Source organism: Squalius cephalus (genome assembly GCF_949319135.1).
Source record: "Squalius cephalus genome assembly, chromosome: 23".
NCBI classification, from domain to species: domain Eukaryota; kingdom Metazoa; phylum Chordata; class Actinopteri; order Cypriniformes; family Leuciscidae; genus Squalius; species Squalius cephalus.
Window position 1 is genome coordinate 19,973,369 of NC_137144.1, and position 22,961 is coordinate 19,996,329.

The 22,961-nt window shown below is 37.2% G+C and overlaps 2 protein-coding genes across 2 annotated transcripts; both read left to right on the forward strand.

The window, feature by feature from the left end:
- The first annotated feature begins 269 nt into the window (after nt 1-269).
- ccl35.1 (chemokine (C-C motif) ligand 35, duplicate 1) lies at nt 270-1,497 on the forward strand. Its single transcript, XM_079859577.1, has 3 exons — nt 270-560; nt 681-795; nt 980-1,497. The coding sequence occupies exons 1-3, from the start codon at nt 491-493 to the stop codon at nt 1,089-1,091; spliced, it is 297 nt and encodes a 98-aa protein (XP_079715703.1). The 5' UTR covers nt 270-490; the 3' UTR covers nt 1,092-1,497.
- A 4,404-nt stretch (nt 1,498-5,901) lies between these two features.
- LOC307151839 (uncharacterized protein) lies at nt 5,902-19,277 on the forward strand. The gene is made up of 10 exons (XM_079860036.1): nt 5,902-6,157; nt 7,133-7,282; nt 7,401-7,518; nt 7,630-7,750; nt 9,097-9,322; nt 13,913-14,036; nt 14,144-14,288; nt 17,279-17,374; nt 17,576-17,680; nt 18,182-19,277. The coding sequence occupies exons 2-10, from the start codon at nt 7,219-7,221 to the stop codon at nt 18,308-18,310; spliced, it is 1,128 nt and encodes a 375-aa protein (XP_079716162.1). The 5' UTR covers nt 5,902-6,157; nt 7,133-7,218; the 3' UTR covers nt 18,311-19,277.
- The last annotated feature ends 3,684 nt before the right edge of the window (nt 19,278-22,961 follow it).

The window sequence follows — 22,961 nt, forward strand, 5'->3', positions numbered from 1 at the left end:
TTTAAAATCCACACTATTTGGCAAAGATAACAAATGTGTCCTCCTTTGCAATTCCATATGCATTCTTCAAAATTCATGTTGCATCTATTTTCCTTCTAGAATAATGGAACATTGTGTTCAGTACTCCAGTTTTTTTTGTTTTTTTTTTGGTCAAACCACTGAGGCGAAAGAGGAAGTGAAAGGTTAGCTGTTAGGGCTGTCCCTCAAAGCGAGACAGCATTGTTTAACCCAATGTCTAAATATGACTTGTGACGGACATAATCACGTGTGATTCTGATACGACAACAGATTCGGCTGTACTTTCATGCTGTGTAGGTGGAATTTCAAAATCAAAATCCCCCTCCTCAAAATCCACCCATGAAGGGATCTCCCCATCACAGAACAAGTGTATAAATGCTGACGGCATGAGCCATACAGCATCAAGTCCAGCTTGAAGAGCTTCAACAGACTCTTTGTTCATCCAGCAATCTAGTTAAACAGAACAGCCAGCATGACTACTTCTCGCTTCGTCATCTTCTCCGCAGTGGCGGTGCTTCTGTGCGCAGTTAGCCTCAGTGAAGGTATGGAGACCTAGTTGTATATTGTATTACATTCTAGTTGTATATTGAACTTTTTATAAAAAATGTAAACAAAATGTACAATTTTATATTAAAGATTTGTACAAATTTTCTGCAATCTAGGAATGCGTGTTTCACCACAAAGATGCTGTTTCTCCTTCACGGACCGTCCTCTGCCAACCAAAGCAGTGGTTGATTACACCATGACAAGCCAGCAGTGCCCTAAAGAAGCCGTACTGTAAGTGTAACAACAATATATCTGTGTTTATATGTGGAGGAACTCAGTGTGAAAAAATATTATTATTATATATTAATATTAGTATTGTGTTTATTATATTTATTATGTTTAAGTAGATTTGAACTAGTTTGACCATGCTGAGCAAGTTCCTGTGTGTTTGATGGTATTGAAATTCTCTTTACAGGTTCAAGACTGTAAAGGGCCGTCAGGTGTGTGCCAAACCCAGTGACTCATGGGTACAGAAGCAGATCGAGGCCATTGACCGCATGCGCATCGGGAGCCAGGGCACCTTGTAATCATGTTGACTCGCATCTTTCGACTTCTGGACTTCTGTTTTGGAAGCATTGGACAAGTGTGGAGTCTGAGCAAAACTGAGAAAAAAAAATGAAAAAATGCTAATATTGTACTCACCGGCAAATGTATTGTCACTAACTGATCAGCATATTGAAGCTATGGGGTTAAACAATCCAGAATGTACTCGTCTGTCATTTGTTTTATTTCTAATGAGATTGTTTTGTGCTGAAACTAAAGTATTGCAGATGATTAGTCTATAGCTCAAAGGATAGACATTTATAGAAGAAAATTAAATGAGTTTGAATATTTTTTTATTGTGTCATTAGAAAAAAAAATGTAATGATTATCTCTCTTTATGTAAGTTTTTGCTAACCTAACCTCCTCATAATAAAGATTTTCTGGATCTTGATTTGACTTTTTCACAATTTTTTACTGCCATGATTCACGCAGTACACACTGTCAATTTTTGAGATTACTGTACATTCTGTACAAACTAATTACTATTCATATTTGCATATTTGAGCAACCTACTGTATTTTATTCGATCTATGGAAATGTGGCAACATAAATCTACTTTGTTGCCTTACAGGTCCAGTAAGCAATTTTATATGGAAAAGTTATAAAAAATTATTTTCCTTACTTCGCAACCACTAAAAAAGTAAATGTGTGTAGTGTTAATGTAATCAGGATGTATTCGTCATGTTGTCATTAACAGTTGACCTACCAGCGTCATTTATGTCGTTTCACTGCCATTCATGAATCCTCTCCAGTGGCCTCATGGGATAGTAAAGTGTCCAATATGCACACTTCAGAATCTCGCCGGAAGTCGTAGATCATCCGAGTACTTTAACCTACTCTTTTATGAGTACTGTGACATACTACTTTAGTCACATACTGTTTTTCACCTATATAGTAGGGAAGTATGTGATTTCGGATGTCGCAGACAGGTCCAGATATTAAGCATGTAAATATCTCACGGTCATCTGTAACGCATGCGCTTGTCTCAGATCGCGTCTTTGATCATACACTGTGTGATTGTCACTCACGTGAACGAGCACCGATTCGCCTCCGATTTCAGGAATTTGTCGGCGATTTCCACAAAAATTTCGGCGAGTGAAAATCAGGGCTAAAATCGTGCAGTGTATATGGCCCGTTCACACCAATTATGATAACTAGCCTAACTATAACAATACCCAGATAGCACACGTCTATTTGATGTGATGTTTACATCTGGAAGACGTATTTTTAAGAGTGTTTGCTCATCTGCAATACGTCTATAGGACGTTTCCTGTCAGATGTCAAATAGACGTTTAGAAGATGTCAGTTTAACATACATTCTAAATCATTACATCTTAAAGACATCTTCTAAACGTCTATTTGACATCTGACAGGAAACGTCCTATAGACGTATTGCAGATGAGCAAACACTCTTAAAAATACGTCTTCCAGATGTAAACATCACATCAAATAGACGTGTGCTATCTGGGTAACTATTAGCGTATGTCCACACACCGTATGATAACCTGTTTACAAGCACTCACTGCAGTTTCGTTGACTGTCGCTTTAAAAGCTTGGGCGTCTTTAAAGCAGTGTGGATTCATGTTGGCTCACAATGTTTTTATCATTCATCAGCTGGAAAAAAAAAATCTTTCTGAAAGTGATTACAACGATATCGTTCCTCTGTGCCATTATCGTTAGCCTATAGTTTTGATGTGGACTCTGCTAATCTCATAGAGTTGGAACGATTATTAAAACGTAATACAGGCCTATCATTATCATAGTTATCAACACTGGTTTGACAGGACCTAAACACTGCTTTTAAAGGGATAGTTTACCCAAAAATGAAAATTAGCCCATGATTTACTCACCCTGAAGCCATCCTAGGTGTATGACATTCTTCTTTCAGACAAATACAATCTGAGTTTTATATATATATATTAAAAAAATGTCCTGACTCTTCTTTATAATGGGAGTGATATGACTTTGGAAGTCCATTAAAGCGCATCTATTCATGATTAAAGTGCTAGACGCGGACCGTTGTGTGTCAAGTTCAAGTGTTACTCTTGTGGCGTAAATGCGTACGGCCGTCTGCCGGAAGCTAGTTATTTTAATCAATAAAGTTTTAAATATGGATATTTTTCTTACACAAACGCATCGCTTCACTTCAGAAGACCTTTATTAATCCGTGTCGAGCACTTTAATCATGAATAGATTCGCTTTAATGGACTTCCAAAGTCAAACGGCCATTCACTCCCATTATCAAGCTTGTAAGAGCCAGGACGTTTTTAAATATAACCCCGATTGTATTCGTCTGACAGAAGAATGTCATATACACCTAGGATGGCTTCAGGGTGAGTAAATCATGGACTAATTTTCATTTTGGGGGAACTATCCCTTTAACACCTTATGAAACATACAGGAAAAATAAAACAAAAGACAAAAATAGACTTGTCACTGTTTGATGTTTTTCTATGCTTCCATTAGACGCTGAAAATAAACAGCACGTGAAGAGCATGAAGATGAGGCAAGCACAGTTTACATCATAATTGATTTCACTACTGCTAAACAACTCGTCATTCTAGCACGAGATGCAATGTGTACAGTACCACTAATACCACTGCTTTGTTCATGTCTACACCCGATGGAAAGTTTGAGTCTGACGTACAGTGAGTGATCATTTTCAACCACACTGGTTTGTGGTCATTTCACTGTTGAACTTGAGAAGGTTTACCTTCAAATATAACCAGTCTTGGTTCTCCTTTCTCCCTGCAAACAAACGTCATGTTGGTACTAGGAAGTGGCACTTTCTATTTTAGATCCAGATACTGTGTGTGTGTAGCTGTATGATTTGACCATGTAGAGGCAGAAGCCAGAACTTTAAAACTATGTAGGATTAAGCCTCGGGAGGAACAACAGAGGTCACTGACTGGCTGATTTTGATGGCTTAGTCATAATCATACTGTGTGTTCCCCTCTCAACAATATAGGCACATTATTTGGCCTTAAGCGTTTTCAAACTTTTTCTGGCCATGGACCCTTGAGATTTCAAGTCTGGTCACTAATATATCATGTATGTACATACTTTACAAGCATACCTACTTTATCGTTTACATTGCAAAGTCATTATAAAATCAATACAGAGGTACAGAGTCATAAAGGCTACTGTAGCCTACTTGTACATTTCATTTTAATTTATGAACTAAAAATGTAGTTCAGAGTCAAACTATAGTTGGCTAACAGTTAGCCGTCGTAAACTCTTTTGTCAGACTATGAGTTGAGCTTCATGAAATGCTTAAAGTTTTAAACAGTTTGTATGCAAATAAAATACCTTCACAATGGAGTGGATTTCAGCCTCTTTAAAAAATGGAAGTAAGATAAATGTGTCTGGAGAGATACGCATGGTTTTGGGAAGTACAATGGGTGAGTGAAACGGTTGCTTTCATACTGGCAGATCCTAAATAAGAGGAGTTCTCGGCTGACATCTGGTGGTGGATTTTTTTTTTTTTTTTTTTTTTTTTGGCGTTGTTACAATCATGATATTGATCTTTAAATCTCTCATTGAGATTTATGGGAATTATCTAAATATGACTAAAACCATTGAAGGCAAATATAAATATGAAAATGCTGGAAATGCTGGAAATCATTAATACAAATGAAGAACAAAATGAGCATGGTAAGCTTTTGATAGACAGTAGCCTACAGCACCTGGTAGTGTTCTGCAGTCATCTACTGCCACCTACTGATAAAAGTTTGCAGTCTGATGGGCTTTCATTGGGAAAGATGGGTGCTAGGCTACAGATAGATAATGCCATACCAAACATTTGTGTGCAATGCTTCTGTTCGATCATTGTAAGATTACAAAATTCCAGTTTGTAATGAATGTACAAGTAGCTACAGAGGAACACATATGGTCTTGTGGACCCTGAAGGACCCTGCAGATGTCTGGATTGATCTTCAGAAAGGTCCAGACACTTATCATTTTAGTTTGACATCAAATAAAATTGTATAGTGAATGTAGTGAAAGTTAACAAGTGAAAGAAAAGCTGCACTTTTCCTGACTTTACATTTGTAGATTTTATTTCAGCGGATTAACTGGCTGAATAATTCTAGCTTCTCCATTAGAGTAAGAAAAGCAACTATAAAAAAGAAGAAGTGGTTGTGTTCTTTAGAGCATGAGTTTTGGTAAAAATTCAGATGTGATCATGAAGATTTTTGACATGTAGACCCGGTTTCACACAGACAGGATTTATATTAAGTCGCTTTGGATGAATGCATCTGCAAAATGAATAAATGTAATGCAAATTAAGCCAGGATTACGCTTTTTAGTTCAGTTAGTGAATTTAAGTGGCTTTTTTAAATGTGCCTTAGAAAAAAAACAATACTGGTGTGCATAATTGAGATAAAACAATGGCACTGATATATTTTTAAGATCTGTCAGTCTGTTGCTTTCAGTTTAAACGGCTCAAACATGCATTTTAGCTTGAAGCCTGGTCTTTGAAACCGGTGGCATCATGACAGGACTGAAAATGAAGAAGCCGTGTGTTGATTTCCTGAAGTGCATTTTCTATTAATCTAAAAGAAAAGTCATTTTCGCCTTCTCACATGAGCGACAAAGCAGAAAAGGGATGTGGTAAAGGAACAGTTAAGACTAAAAAAAAATCTACAAACCAATAGGCTACTCGGAAAGGGATTTATAATTTTGGAGAAAAGTACAGGCCTATATCGTAGGCAGCCTAGGCCTATCTCGTATAGCAATGTGCTCAGACGTTTTTATAACACATAACACATAGCCTATTACTCATCAGTCATATGTAGGCTACACAGTTGTGTAAATTGTTCATGGCTCAGTTAACAGAATTAACGGGATTATTTTCTCAATAGCCTACAGTGTGGAGTTGTGAAATTCTAAATTCTGTAGTGACCTTTGTGTGCACAATACAAAGGGTAGTTTATTTTGGCATGTTCATATCGGATGAAAGCTGGGAGATCTGCGCTTGCTTCCTCATACCACCACTAGCTGTGACGGAGCAGACACGATTCCTGCTTCTTCATTTCTCCTCCTCTTAAAGGTGAAATATAAAGAATGAAAATACGTTTTAAATGGAATGATACTTTGACTAGGCTATTGCAATGGATTGTGAATATAAACCGTGAGGTTTGGTGAGATTGGAGGATCCATCTCTAAAGTTTTTTGATGTAGGCCTATAGGCTAATGTTCGAGTTTTCTAAAATGACAAAAGTGATTCTTGCTCCAACGATATTGAATAGTATTGCATAGCTAATTCTGGTGACATAGCCTAATGTAGCCTAAATTTGTTCATGCTAAAATAATGTAAGGGTTACATGATTATTAAAACGGAAACTGTGACCGTGATTTAGTGTTCAAAGTGCGTTCGTTACTCAATCAGTCAGTAATTTATCCTTGCCCATCATTATTATTTTGTATTATTTTGTATTTCATTTTTATTCCTGTGCCCTCGTAGTCCCATGAGGAAAACATGGAAATTGTCTAAGATATTAAATTAATTTAACGATTAAAAACAAGCTGCATTGTTTTGTATTTTCATATTTTTCCTTTTGTTTCCCTTTTCAATGGTGGTCATTTTTGATCGCGAACAATAGTGTGACACTTTTTTTGTTGCGATCATTTAGCCTTTGCAAAGACACATCATTACTCCATTTGGCACACTTGCTTGTCACATGCTAAACCAGAACAACATGCATAGAATATGAATCTTTTGTAAATCCACTCTTATAGGAGAAATTTGTGAATTGTTTATAACAGAGGTATACAAGTGATAAAATGTTATTATTTTATTTATAACCTAATGAAATAAATTGGACTGTTATGGAAAAAGGGACACTGAGATAAATTAAGATAGTTAAATATTTTATTTGTGCTTTTAAGAAGTAACAGAAACCAACTGAATGTTGTAAATAAACACCATCTGAGGAGGTGTGACAGTGCAGATGTGTCCTGCTTCTTCATTTTTCCCTCTTCTTTCGAGGTAAATTCTCATCTGTTTCCTCGGCCTTCTGAACAGGACCTGCAATATCAGCTCTGAAATCTTCAAGCTCAAGAAAACTTATCTTTCATTCATTGCATCATTGTGAACAAACATCTTGAAGAATGAGAAGCCTGATGTTTCTGCTGGTCCTGGTTCTCTTCTGCTCTGTGCCGATGACTTCAAGCGGTGAGGACTCTTTGATTTTTAATTAAGATCAAATTAATTGTTTCAGATGATTTTTTTATTTTTTTTTGCGTGAGCATGGTATATATTTGTGATAGCCCTATTTGTCTCCATATTTCAGCTCCCCAACCAGTTAATGTGGCAAAGTGTTGTTTGCTGTTCAGTAATGTGAAGATTCCTGTGAAACTGGTGAAGTCTTACTACTGGACCAGCAGCGAGTGTCCCAGTCGAGCCATTGTGTGAGTGTCATCTTAGATATTATTTCATTTTCAAACTGAAAAGTCAAGCTGAATGAGACACTCCATTAAAAAACTTTGATCTAAATCTTGTTTTGTCCTTTTCCCCCTCAGGTTTCAGACATTAACAGGTAGAGAGATCTGTGTAGATCCAGAGACCACCTGGGTGAACGGCCTTGTTGATAAAGTGGACAACAGAACAACATCTGCTACATCTGCTAATACAACAACAACAGTATGATTTACCATAGTTTACCATGATTTACCATAGTTTACCTTGATTTACCATGTTCCAGTATGATTTACCATGATTCTAGCATGATTTACCATAGTTTTCCATGATATACCACATTCTAGTATGATTTACTATGATTCTAATGGATATATAGCCTGGTAATACCAGACTCTGCTACTTCTCTTTGCTTCGTAGACAGAGTCTGGAATGGCATAACAGAGAAGTGTTTTCTCTCTTGCTAGGGGGCGCTTGTCTGAAGTTTAAAATCATTGGTTACCCGTAAGCCAATCACATAACGTTTGGTTATGGCGTGTGTTATGCGCATGCTCAGCCGCATTTAACTTTCACTGTAAACACATGTATGATGCAAAAACAAAACCATCGAGCGAAATACCGGAGTGAACATGGCTGTGAACGACTTTTGCAGGTTAAGTGAAGTAAATCTACGCATCCACGGTACAATCAGCGTCTACGTCACGGCTCTCAGCCCGCCCTCTGTTCGTTGATTGGCCCGGCTGTTTCCAGACCGGTGGCAAACAGAAAGCTCTGAAGCTGTCTCAGACTGAGTACAAAAGCGAAATGAAATTGAGCGGAAGTACGAAGTCTGACGTAGTCAGGCTAATGGATATACCCATTTAAGTAAAAGTGGCTCCGCCCACAGCGTACGTTTTGGCGCCCCTTAGCAACCGTAAATCGAAATTTCTACTTTTTTTCAATAATTATTGATATTCAGAAAACATTTCTGCACTAGTTTGGTTCCGATCAGGCGCCACAAAACTTAGGACTAGTTTGCAATATAACATTATAACATATAATATAACATTTTATCTCGTCAACAGCTCCAGCTCTTCCAGTTTCTGAAAGGTGTTGTTTAATTTCTAATTCCACATAACAATTTGGTAACACTTTATTTTACAGTGCCCTTGTTTCAGATATCCAGTTAAATGTACTAACAATGGTAAATTATGCATGATTACACGCAGCTAACCTTAAACCAAACCTTAACACTAGCCCTAATTTTATAGTAATTACATGTTGTTAATTAATAAAACTTAGTACTTGAATGTATAGTTACACTGTAACAAGGACACCTTAAAATAAAGTATAACCCATAATGTTTTAACCTGTATATTATGGCAGCACTTTAAACAAACATTTCAAATGTGATTTTTTTCCCCTCAGGGTTGCAACCCCTAAAATCCAATTTTGTGTGAAACTAGATAAAGGGATAAAGTGAAAAATGTGAGCGTAGTCACTGAAAATGCAACATATAGCCACAATTATGTTGTTCTAAAACACTCTAATTTTTTTTACTAAACGTGTTTGTTCTATCTCCGCATTAACAGGAGTGGAGTGCCAACAGAAGCAACGCAACCCTCTTGCCCCCCCACACCAGCCCTCCTTCACTGCGCCCTACACCGCTCCCAAATACCATCCCGACATCTCACTCCACCAATCTCCAGCCCACCTCAACATATCAATCCTCCGAATCCATGATCACCCCAGCAGCGCTTCCTCCCATCCTACCAAAGAGAGATGCACAATCCAAACCTCCACCTATCCACTACGGGTGTAAGTTTGATTTTGAAATTGGTGTGGACATCCCCAGAAGCTGAGGATTCAGGAAATGATGAATAGGATAATGTATTAAAGGAACCGTATGTAAGATTGTGGCCAAAACTGGTACTGCAATCACTTTCAAATTACTGTAGAGCGGTGTATCCCCTCCCCCTCCCCCCTGACTCGAAGTTGCCAGCTTGGCTGCAGGATCCAGCAGGAACGTAGGCTGCTACAAGGAGCTTCCAATGGCAAGTGACGAGTCCAACACAGTAAGTTTTTTTTCTAATGTTAGCAATGACGACTCGCCGTTTTTTATTTCCCAAACAATTCCTTACCTTTTCAATTCGATAACCCACCTAACGTAACGTTACTTTGCACGAACATGCATAACTTTGTTCGACTGTCATGAATATTTGAAATGTCCATTTACATTAAGTACAAGTTAGCCAAACATAGATGAATCTTACCTGTCCAGGAGAAAATTAGCAACGTTGGCATCTGTCTTCAAATTCTTCTCCGTTTTCTCCATCTTTCAAAGGCATCTCCTATACAAATCCTTGTTTTATTTCGGACTTTGTCACAACGTTTTTCTGATTCATAACCAGGTCTTTTAGGTTTCGTAACGTTAGACATTTTTTATCTGACACGTTTGTAGCTGCAGCTGTGGTAACTAGAGCAGAGCTGGCAACCCGGATGCCGAAACACTACTGACTTCGTGATTGGTAGATAGGTGGAGGGTGGAGCATCAGACCAAAACACAACATGACAACATCAACATCAGTTGAGGGCTGCAACTTCACTTTTAAATGACAATATCCTGGCCGGACTACTGTTGTCAGTGATATAAGTATTTGAAATGAACATGATTTCTTAATGTCTAGTGAAATATCAGGGCCATTTTATGATTAATTGAAATACATTTCTTACATACGGTTCCTTTAAGGCATAGTCTATATTGACTTTATGTTAATAATATATGTTAATTAACAATATCTTAATTAATGAATCCTCATGCAGTTGAGTCCACAGGCTAAATTCGCTTCCTCAAAATACGTTTAAATATAATGTCATGAAATAGTTTCTGTGTCACCTAGCTACAACCTACATAAACACTCCCGATAAATTATTTATTATTAAAGCGGCTGGTTTGCAAATCACTATAATTTCAACAGAAGAAAGAAGTTAGGAAAATTCTTAGTTTTTCTGAATTGCTAAAACACTAAACCCCATTCTCTGAACCAAATTCTCAATAGCCTAAACCAATTTGTCGAATAAATCACTCTTTCTGTAAAACATTAAAGGCACAATATATAACTTTTTTGCTTTAAAAATAGCAAAAATCACTATATCTATGTTATATATGTTTTTTAGTTGTGTACTTACATTATCCCGACTGTTTCCAAAAACTTTCAAACCAGGAGAAATTTGTAATTTAATTCGAAGACACAGACCGTTTCTTTATTTCCGTTTTGTCGCCGTCAATGGCGTCATATCCGCGTTGTCCCTGGTTTCCGCTCATACTGCCATAGCAACCAGAGCCCTCTGATAGTAACCAAGGCGACAGACGTGGACAACTGTGTAGTTCGCAATGTCTATTTGCACGCTGTTGTTGTTTCATTCAAACATTATGGACCATGGCAAGCAGACTTTGGATAAAAAAGGAGAACTAAAACGAGAATCAATATCAGCGCGGTGTTTTCGAGATGCCGAGAGCTCCCATAGACAGTATATAAACGAGAGCTCCACGTCCGAGACTTCGACCACTCCTACGTGTACTTTATTAAACAGGTGAGCACATTTACATAAAACTAATCAATGTTATATAGTTCAACAATGATAAAATGTTATAATATGATCTGTATGTTATTCTAATGTTGATCTAGCTTACTGCTAGTCTCATACAGACAAACTAACACATCAATTTCAACACATTTAAATGCAGTTTAGTGTGATAGTGTAATGTCAGACCAATGAAACAGCGCTGCGTTACCTCACAAGTTTAATTTGTCTAATAAACTGACCTGTGAGTAGTAATTCTGCACTTGCGTGTAGTTCGGTAGAATGAAATGTCCATGTTCCTTTTATATCCGCGGGACTCGCGTCGCGTGTGGAGCTGATAGCTGTCTCTTAGCAATCCCGACCTGCTTCATATCACAGTCATGATTGTATTGCACAACATTGATGTATTTACTCATCCATAAACATTATTAGATCGGTCGGCTTGACGTTGACGACAAGATCCATAATTCTTAGCAAATGTTGCGTCATCAAACTATGCCTTTGTTATTGTAAAGAGTTTAGCGACCCCTAGCGGAGAAAAATTCCATACTGTACGTTTAAACAAGTTCAGGTAGGTAAAACACTGTTTGCAAATGTCATGCACTCTTTTTTTCAAGACTTTCCACTTTCCACTCACTAAAACACATTTCACACTGTGATGCACTTTTGTATCAAAATACTAAACACAGGCAGGTCATTGTCATCGTTTACACACAAATCAAAATTGTTCACACTTCTTTCTATGTGACCAAACCAACTGTACATAATATCCCAAAATTGACTCAAAAAGTTGCACTTAATGTTGATACCAATAATGGATGGAAACAATATAAGAGGAAGAGGACGAAGATTATGTGTGGAGAATGTTATCAAGGCTGGATCTGGTTTTAGGGGTTTTCCCTTTGCCTGCAGAGATGACATTGCCTGTGATATGAATAGTCCTCTGGCTGGACCAACATGAAGACATGATGCTGAAGGAGAATAAATCTCTCTCACTGACCTTGATTCTGCAGTTGCACAACTCTTCTGAATTTACTGTAACAAGAAGTTGGGTTACTGTATTTTCAAATGATGCAAGTGCTGAAAATTACTATTACTATTACTTTTTTACATAATTTGAAAATTACTTCGTTACAATATACTTTTTTTTTGTAACTGCATGCTTTGGATTCTGTCTTCTCCATTTTTTGATGTAGTGTCTAACGAATGATCTGTAGACCCTTACGAAAAAGAAGTATACTTCAAGTTCATTTTATAAAGTAAACTTAAGTAATGTTCAAGCATATTTTTAAGTATACTTTATGTAGTAAGTATACTAATATCATTTGTACTTGTAGTAAACTTGTAAGTGTACTATTTCAATACTGCTAGGGACTAAATTGGCCCACTTTTAGTATATAAAAGTATATGTTTAAGTGTACTATAAGTGTAACAGTAGTAAACTTTAAGTACACAACTAGGTTTCTCATTTGTAATGCATCTGTACTACAAGTGAACTTATAAGTATACTAGTAGTTTACTATTTTAATATTAGTCATTTTTTTAGTTTATGAAAGTACACACTGAAGTGTACTCTCAGTAAACTACTAGTTTAGTAGTTTATACAAAAAGTTTTAGTAGTTTAGTAGTGTATACTTGTAAGTTTTCTTTAAGTGAACATAACATTATACTTATAGTTTACTATTTATATATTATTATTGCACTTGCAGTATACTTCTATGTTCAAATGTAGATATTATTTTTTTATACTTGAATCATACCTTTAACTGTACGTTAATTTTAAAAACATTTTATTAGCTTCATGCATTATTTTTTTATCAACACTTGAATGTCGGTAAGTTTCATAAAGAAAGGCAACAATTTTAACAAAAAAGATGAGAAAATATTTTTTTTTTTTGTCAAAGACTAGGCTACGCCTTGATCAGATTCAGAATGATGATCAAAACACAGGTGCAGTAGATCGAGTCCAACACCCCCAAAGCTTTACAGTCGCTTTCTCTTCATGGGTTACGCATTTGGTAATATTAAGCAGTTTTGATTTACACGCTGTTTACTGTAATGTTTGATGATCACGTTATTTACATTTGAGTGAGCAATCTTCTATCACTTGTTTCAGCTTCATCGCCTGTGTTTTGATCCGGAGATTCTGTACTAGAAGATGTGTCATATAGCGCCCCCTACCATATAACAGTGAAAACATGGATAGCTGGAAAAGTAGAATTAGAGTAAATTCTTATGTACACTTTCAGTGGACTAGCCTACACAAAAATTCAGATACGCAGAATTTTAATCAATATTGTCACTCAATGTAAGTTTCATAATACTATGAAAAACTATGTTAAAAAGTAAACAAATAGGCTACTCGATCAAAAGAGTTAACACAACTACAAGCCAAGTATACTTTGAATACTTAATTATACTTTACAGTATTTCTCGATCAAAAGATTGAGTCAAATATACTTGGCCTTTTCTCTCAGTATAAGTCAAGTATAAGTGTAATTTTAAGTATATTTCTGAGAAGTACATAAAATATATTTTTGAGAAGTATATAAAATGTAGATGGAAAGTATACTTTCTTATTTTTTGTTTAAAAGAAGTAGAACACTTCCTGGTTCTCTTCTGCTCTGTGCTGATGACTTCAAGCGGTGAGGACTCTTTGAATGATAATTAAGATCAAATTAATTGTTTTCAGATTTTTTATGGAAGGTTTAGTTTCATTTGTTGCATTAGGTGATTTGTTGCATTAGGTGATATGTTGCATTAGGTGATTAGGTGATGGGAATGTATAGATTTGTGATAGGACTATTTGTCTTCATATTTCAGCGACCAGTGCAATTGAAGCGGTACAATCAAACTGCTGTATGAAGTTCAGTAATGTGAAGATTCCTGTGAAACTGGTGAAGTCTTACTTCTGGACCAGCAGCGAGTGTCCCACACGAGCCATTGTGTGAGTGCCATCTTAAACATTATTTCATTTTCAAACTGCAAAGTCAATGAGACACTCCATTAAAAAACTTTGATCTAAATCTTGTTTTGTCCTTTTTTTCCCCTCAGGTTTCAGACATTAACAGGTAGAGAGATCTGTGTAGATCCAGAGACCACCTGGGTGAACCACCATGTTGATAAAGTGGACAAGAGAACAACATCTACTGCATCTGCTAATACAACAACTACATCAATATCAACAACAACAACAACAGTATGATTTACCATAGTTTACCATGATTTACCATGTTCCAGTATGATTTACCATGATTCTAGCATGATTTACCATAGTTTACCATGTACTAGCATGGTTTCCCTTATGAAAAAGAAGTATACTTCAAGTTAATTTTATGAAGTATACTTAACTAATGTTCAAGTATATTTTTAAGTATACTTTATGTAGTAAGTATACTTGTATCAATGTGTACTTGTACATTTGTAAGTGTACTATTTCAATACTGCTAGGGACTAAATTTGCCCACTTTTAGAATATAAAAGTATACGTTTAAGTGTACTATAAGTGTAACAGTAGTAAACTTTAAGTACACAACTAGGTTTCTCATTTGTAATGCATCTATACTACAAGTTAACTTAGTTATAAGTAGTTTACTATTTTAATACAAGTAGTAATTTTTTTAGTTTATGAAAGTAGCCTACACACTGTAAACTACTAGTTTAGTTTAAGTTTTAGTTTAGTTTTCTTTAAGTGAACATACCATTATACTTCTAGTTTACTATATATATATTATTTTAGCACTTGCAGTATACTACTATGTTCATATGTATATTTTTTTTAAACTTGAAAAATACCTTTAACTGTACCTTAATTTTAAAAACATTTTATTAGCTTCATGCATTCTTTTTTATCAACACTTGAATGTCGGTAAGTTTGATAAAGAAAGGCAACATTTTAAACAAAAAAGTTTAGAAAATCAAATCTTTGTCAAAGACTACTCCTTGATCAGATTCAGAACGATGATCAAAACACAGATGGAGTAGATCGATTCCAACACACCCAAAGCTTCACAGTCGTTTTCTCTTCATGGGTTACGCTTCATTTCATTTTGTAATATTAAGCAGTTTTGATTTAATGTTTGATGATCACGTTATTTTACATTTGAGTGAGCAATCTTCTATCACTTGTTTCAGCTTCTTCTTCTCCTGTGTTTTGATCTGGAGATTCTGTAGAAGTTGTGTCATAGCGCCCCCTACCGTATAACAGTGAAAACATGGATAGCTGGAAAATTCAGTCAGTGGTGGAGAAAGAGTAAAGTAGAATTAAAGTAAATTCCTATGTGCACTACCAGTGGACTAGCCTAAAAATTCTAATATTTCAGATACGCAGAATTAGAAACATATCTGTTTTATATTAATATTGTAAGAAATATTTTCAAACAATTTAAGTTTCATAAGACTGTATAGACAGAGGGCATAGAAGTCGTTAGCTCCAACTAGTGGCCGATTTCTTAAAAAATTCTTACAGACCTCTAAGGCCATGAGTCGAACATGCCCAACGAGTTTCATTCCGATCGGCCTCCGGTAAGCTTGTCTAAGAGGTGATCAAACTTCATTGGCCGATGGCGGCCATGTTTTTTGAGATCTTACAAATGTGTACCAAGTTTGGTGAAAATATCTCATTCATTTCGTTCATGAGTTACAGCCATTTTAGTAAGAGTAGCTCTTACTGGTTTGGTTCCGATCGAGCAAAAAACAAAATCCAAAAATACCCGAAGATTTCCCCAGGGTGACGAGCAAATCCGAGGCATGCATTTTGTCCGCCTTGAGCCGAGGATTCCAACGATATAAGACACTTGAGCTTAACAGTTCAGGAGTTATGAGCCATTTCTTACTTTTGACAGCTGTAGCGCCCCCGACAGGCCATTCGGGGCGTGCCTTGGTGACGTTGTAGGCGGTGTGAGTACTACCAGCCCTCAAAGTTTCAAGTCTCTACGACTTACGGTTCGGTCTGCCCGATCAGCTTTAGATGGAGAATGCTGCATTATGGGAAAATTAACAATAACAATACGGTTTCAGAGCAATGTGCTTGAACCCCTAATAAATGCTTCTTGATCAGCAAATCAGCGACAGTGGAACTATCGATGCTAATAAAGAGCAAACCACTACTGTTGACAGAGAGATCATGAAAACCAAATTTCTATTTGATAATGACATTTAAGCGACAAGACATAATCAAATGATCAGCACACATACTGAATCTGTACATGTAAAAAAAGCATTTTTGAATGTTTTTCTTTTCTTACTCCATAAATTCATGCTCTGATTCTTTTTAAGTTTGCTTTAATTTTTTATTCATCAATTCTTTGAAGACTAAAGTAATGATGCCGAAATTTCAGCTTTGATCAAATGAATAAATTACATTTTATAATATATTCAAATAGAAAAGTTATTTTAAATTGTAAAAATATTTCACAGTAATAATGTTTTTTCTGTATTTTGGATCAAATAAATGCAGCCTTTATGACCAGAAGAGACCTGTTCAAAAACATTTAAAAAATCTTACCGATCTAAAACTTTTGAACAGTAGTGTAAATACGTTTGTGTGTGTGTGTGTGTGTGTGTGAGAGAGAGAGAGAGAGAGAGAGAGAGATGTTTATTAGTAGTAGTAGTTCATTATCTCATATTTTCTAAACATTGCTCTGTATTTTGCAAACTAAATACAATAAAGAAAAAAATTATGCTTTTGTGGGTCTATTTTAAAGGTATAGTTTGTTCATAAATAACAATTTTGTCGCCCTCATGTTGTTTCAAAGTTGTATGACTCATTGCTCTGTGGAACATATTTTGAAAAATTATGTCAATTATGTTTTTTTGTACATAAAACAATGTGTTCAATTATGTTTTTTGTAAGTCATGGGCACAAAAAACTGGTTCAACTGGTTTCCAGTGTTCTTCAGAATATCTTCTTTTGTGTTGCGCAGAAAAAAAAATAAGTCACTTAACGAGTAATATAATAACGGGAGAAATATCATGAACATTATACTCCACCCACTGGAACAGTTTTTCACCGGAACTGAATATTTCACAACACCCCAAAGTGAAACTCCGCCTATTCATTCGGCCCCTTTGATGTGATCACATGGAATTACAATGACGACTGATGTCATGCGATTTTGGCAGCATAAATAGTGGATCAGAATCAATCTGTGAGACAGACTGCCTGATAATACAGTTTATTTCATCTAGGCTTTGACCAACATGACATTGACTTCTGCAATGTTAGAATCTCCATGGAGCCCAGTGGAGCCCGTCAATCAAGACATGAAGAACATCTGCATAAAGGTAGGAGATCACTCATATCTGGTAAATGCCGTTTTTGTTAAAACACAGCCTAGTAACATTATTATTTTTAATTCGGCTTTACTTTTCACTTAAAGTCAATTCTTTTATATGTGTTTTCTGCTAAACTAATAAATTCAGTCCTTTTAAAAATAATATTAATAATAATGTAGATTAACATAAAATGTTTGTCTCGTTTTTCAGATGAGGGAAGATGTACAGAAGATGGCTGGAATCACATTTACACTTTATGTTCCTTTAATCTTTTCTTCTCAGATTGTGCAAGAAGGAACAAACTATTTGTTCAAGGTAAATGCAACCCGATCTCAAGGCAATTGATACGAATTTTACGAGGTGGCCTACGACCTCACTCATACGAATTCCTACGATATTTGATAAAACGTACATATTTACAAGTTGACTTACCCCTGAACCCCACCTCTAAACCTTCCCATCACGTGGGTTTAGACAAATCGTGTGAGGTCGTAAAAATTCGTATGAATTAGCCACCTTTTAGTCACTCGTACGAATTTGTTCGAATTGGCAGGGGCCCACTATTACCCCCTGTCTGACGCCCCTGCGAATTGGTTAGGCCTTATGGATTTTGAATTTGTGAATTTGTAACGGCTATCCCTTAGACTTTTTTTTCAATGATACATAAATAAGGGACTACCAAAACCAATTACGCTTATGAATTATGAGTGTATTATACAAAGTTATACAAAAATGCTTAACTCTACAATCTCTCTCTCTCTCTCTCTCTCTCTCTCTCTCTCTCTCTCTCTCTCTCTCTCTCTCTCTCTCTCTCAGGTGGAAGTCGGAAAAAATGAATGCGTTCATGTGTTTATATCTGCAAATCGCTCCACCGACCATGTAATACTGCTTGTGCTCAGAATTCAGTTCCCTAAAACCTTCACTGACCCTCTGATCCCCTTTTAAAATTGTCTAACCGCATACAGAAAATAGTCTGTCTGATCTAATAACAGACACAAAATGAGCTGCCATACTGTATAGAGGAACTATTGAAAACTGTTTCATTCCTCAAAATTAAACTCAATATTCAAACCCTGTCAGTGTGTTTATGTGAAGATGTGAACACCAGATTCACTGCACTTTACTAAAATTGTTTTATGCTGAAATAATAAACATATATTACAGTTTTTCTCAATTGCTAAAACAAAATTCTGAAACCTTGCTCCATTTTCTGAAAACATTAAACACAAAACCTCATCTTCAAGCACTTTTTACAGAACCTCTGACTCTGAAACTTTCACCTCAAAACAGTTTTACCTGTGTTCAAAATCAAACACTGCTCTCAAATCATAGACAAAGTGATCAAAATGATATACACTATCAAGCAGTCAGTAAACAATAAACCAAAAAATAGAAAACACATTGTTCAAAACATATAGTTCTCAGGGAGAAGTACATTTTTAATCTCAAAACAAATTTCATATTTTTCCGTCATTGTCTTTTGATGAACGAAAATGTTCTATCATAGTAGCTCAAAACTGATCAGAAATTACTACTCTGCTTTGCTCTTTGCAATTTTTTTTTTGTTCTTCCTCCTCCTTGTACCCCTATTTTTACAGTACAGTACCCTGCATCTCACAAACTTGTCCTTTGGCTCTGTGATACTGTAATTCTTGTTCTTTGTTGATATGAACCTGCAACCAGTCAAAATCTATTGAGCAGTCAGTACTGTAACAAATGGTATTGTTAACAATGTTCAGGGCCATAAAATTTGTTCATTGTACAGTATACAGCCCATTGTTCAGTATACATACACTGTACTACAGTATACAATATACTAAAAGTGACAAAAATCAATGGAGTAAACATGTGATCAATGTGCTTCTTGTCTTTGGGCTGAGTCAGGCCAGGCCAGAGCACTTTGGTCGACATCACAAGCAATATTGTCCCTCCTCCTTTCTTGCCCTCCTCCTCCTCTTTCTCCTTCTTGCCCTCCTCCCCCTCCTCCCCCTCCTCCTCCTCCTCCTCCTCCTCCTCCTCCTCCTCCTTGCCCTCTGTTACAGCCCTGCCCCTTTTGTTTTTTTCAACTTTAGTTTTTTTGTGAGAATTCTAGGACCGACTCCTCCTTGGTGGGCGGGATTGCCCTAATGAAAACCAGCTGCACCTGTGGCAACCTATTTAAGATGCTCCTGGATTTTGTCTAGCTCTCTCTCATTTTTGTTTTGTGTCTTTGTTTGAAGAGTGGGTTCTTGAGTTGTTGTGTTCCCATATGATTTCCACGACTCTACAAACCCCATTTCCAACAGTTTATTCATTTGAGATTGTATTGATATTTACTATTATTACCTTATGTTTGGACCCTAGACATTATACACTCACCTAAAGGATTATTAGGAACACCATACTAATACTGTGTTTGACCCCCTTTCGCCTTCAGAACTACCTTAATTCTACGTGGCATTGATTCAACAAGGTGCTGAAAGCATTCTTTAGAAATGTTGTCCCATAGGATAGCATCTTGCAGTTGATGGAGATTTGTGGGATGCACATCCAGGGCACGAAGCTCCCGTTCCACCACATCCCAAAGATGCTCTATTGGGTTGAGATCTGGTGACTGTGGGGGCCATTTTAGTACAGTGAACTCATTGTCATGTTCAAGAACATGACAATGTTCGGACTTCCGGTTTGGGCGAATGCTGGCGCGTTTTTGGCTGCCGCTGCCTATATCGAACTTTTTGTTTTATCTTTGTTGATTAGTTTTTATGTGGATTAGTTTGGATATAAGCTGAAAATCATGGTGAACTTCAAGCTTCCACTGTGGATCATTCTCACAACTATGATCTCTACCATCCCAACCCAGAAAACACTGAAGTACTCACCTGATGAGCTATACCGACTGCGAGCCTCGGTGCAGACCAAATTGCCGAGAAGTCTCAAGTTCCATCGAGATATTCTTTTTCGGCGACCAAAATATATCCACCGTGGCTCCCGGCGAAACTACTGTATTTCCGATGAGGAACAGGTTGGGTCTATCTGTTCATTTTGGACTGGCGGCACACGAGTTCGGAAGAGGAAAGACTCCGATCGACGTGCTAGTGTGTTAATTCCACTGGCAAAATTCGTCGCAAAATCGTGCAACACTCTCCACAGGTTTGCCCTCTACAACGTTCGTTCCATCACCAACAAAGGCCTTCTGATCCATGATCTAATTATTGACCAAAACTTGGATTATTTAGGTCTAGTCGAAACTTGGCAACAAATGATTTTCTCCATTTAAATTCTGCTACTCCGCCTGGATTTGTTTATCTGTCAAAACCCCGAACTTCCGGGAAAGGGGGTGGTCTTGCGCTGATCTACCGCGAGTCTCTTAAGGTGGAATTACTTAATTTACCAGAACAGCCCTCATTTGAGATGCTGGCCATGAAACTTCACGGCCACACGCCTACTGTTATTTGTGTGCTGTATAGGCCACCTAAGTCCTCAAAATATTTTAACCATGAACTTTCAACTATCTTAACAATAATGAATGAAATGTCTCCTCATATCATTTTGATGGGGGATTTTAATATTCACTTCGACCACATTGAAAATTCACTTACAAAAGATTTTAAATCAACACTGGACTGTTTTGGGATGACCCAATATGTTGGATTTCCAACTCATTCAAAGGGACATACACTTGATTTAGTTTGTTGTATAGGCATTATTCCAACTAATATTCACTCGTCTGATTTGCCGGTTTCTGATCACAAGGTTGTCTTGTTCAACGCTGCCTTGACACTCAGGAAATTAAAAGTAAATAGGATAATGTCATACCGTAACATCAGACATATAAAGAATGAAGATTTCATGGAATTAATTACCTTATACCCAGACCCTGCTGCTACTTCAATGACCTCGGACTTAGTGGACTACTACAATGACTGCTTATCTACAGCACTTGATATACTAGCCCCTAAAAAAACTAGGACTGTTTCTTTTGCTCACACAGCTCCATGGTACACGCCTGAGCTACGTCAGGTCAAAGCTAAAGGACGACGTCTTGAGAGGCTTAGCAACAAGACAGGACTCACAGTTCACAAAGAAATGTACACGGAACATGTTCTCCATTATAAAAACATGCTGAATACAGCTAAGAATATATATTACGCGAATAGCATCAATGCAGGTGATGGGAACACAAGGAAACTTTTCTCTACAGTGAAAAGGCTGCTAAAACCTGCAAATTCAAACACCAACAACAACTCGGATGATTACTGCTCTGCTTTCCTTAAGTTTTTTGATTCAAAAATCTCCAAAATCCACCAACAACTGGCCATGGCGAACACCACACAGGCTGCACTGTCAACATCATTTGTGATACATTTAGCCCCATCTGCTGTTTTCAGTAACTTCAGTCTTCCAACTGAGGAGTCTATCTCTGAGCTCATTACTAAATCTAATTCTTCTACATGCCACCTGGACCCCATCCCTACCTTCCTTGTAAAGACCTGTCTACCTACTATAACACCACTGATAACCTCCATTATCAAATCATCTTTGTCAACTGGTATAGTCCCTGCATCACTAAAAACTGCGATAGTTAGGCCCACATTGAAAAAAACAGGACTGGACTGTAATAATTTTAATAACTATCGTCCCATATCAAATCTGCCCTTCATTTCAAAAATGCTTGAGAGAGTGGTTGCAATCCAACTCCAAACTTATCTTCATGATAATAATCTTCTTGAACAATTTCAATCTGGGTTCCGGTCACGGCACAGTACAGAGACAGCCCTTGTTAAGATTACTAATGATCTTCTCCGTGCAGCTGATGCTGGTCTACTATCCGTTCTCATCCTCCTAGACCTCAGTGCCGCTTTCGACACAATATCCCACCAAATATTGCTAGAGCGGCTTGAAAGTATAGGGGTCTGTGGAACTGCCCTTAAGTGGTTTGCACACTACCTGACAGACCGGACATTTTTTGTCAAAATTGAAGACCACCAGTCAGAGAGCGCAGCACTCCAACATGGAGTTCCACAGGGATCAGTATTGGGGCCGCTTTTATTTATCATTTACCTCCTCCCTTTAGGCAATATTTTCAGACATCATGGCATTAACTTTCACTCCTATGCAGATGATACACAGCTTTATGTATCTACTAAGCCCACTGCTACACTTCCCCCAACCACCCTTGTCACCTGTATCCACGACATCAAGGCATGGATGACCACCAATTATCTCCAGCTAAATAGTAACAAAACAGAGCTATTGGTCATTGGCACTCCATCCACACTCTCAAAATCCAACCTTTCATCAGTATCTATTGGGGAGGATGTCATACCAGTCTCCAAACAGGTTAAGAGCCTGGGAGTTATTTTGGACAGTACCCTTTCATTTTCCAAACACATCAATTACATCTGTCGGACGGCTTATTTTCACCTCAGAAACATTTCAAAGCTACGCCCCTCACTCTCGCAACACTCCACTGAAGTCCTTGTCAACACCCTGGTGACCTCTCGCATCGACTATTGTAATGCGATCCTGCAAGGAATCCCCAATAAATTACTCCACCGGCTCCAACTTCTCCAAAATTCAGCTGCACGCATTATCACCCGTACCAAGTCTACCGACC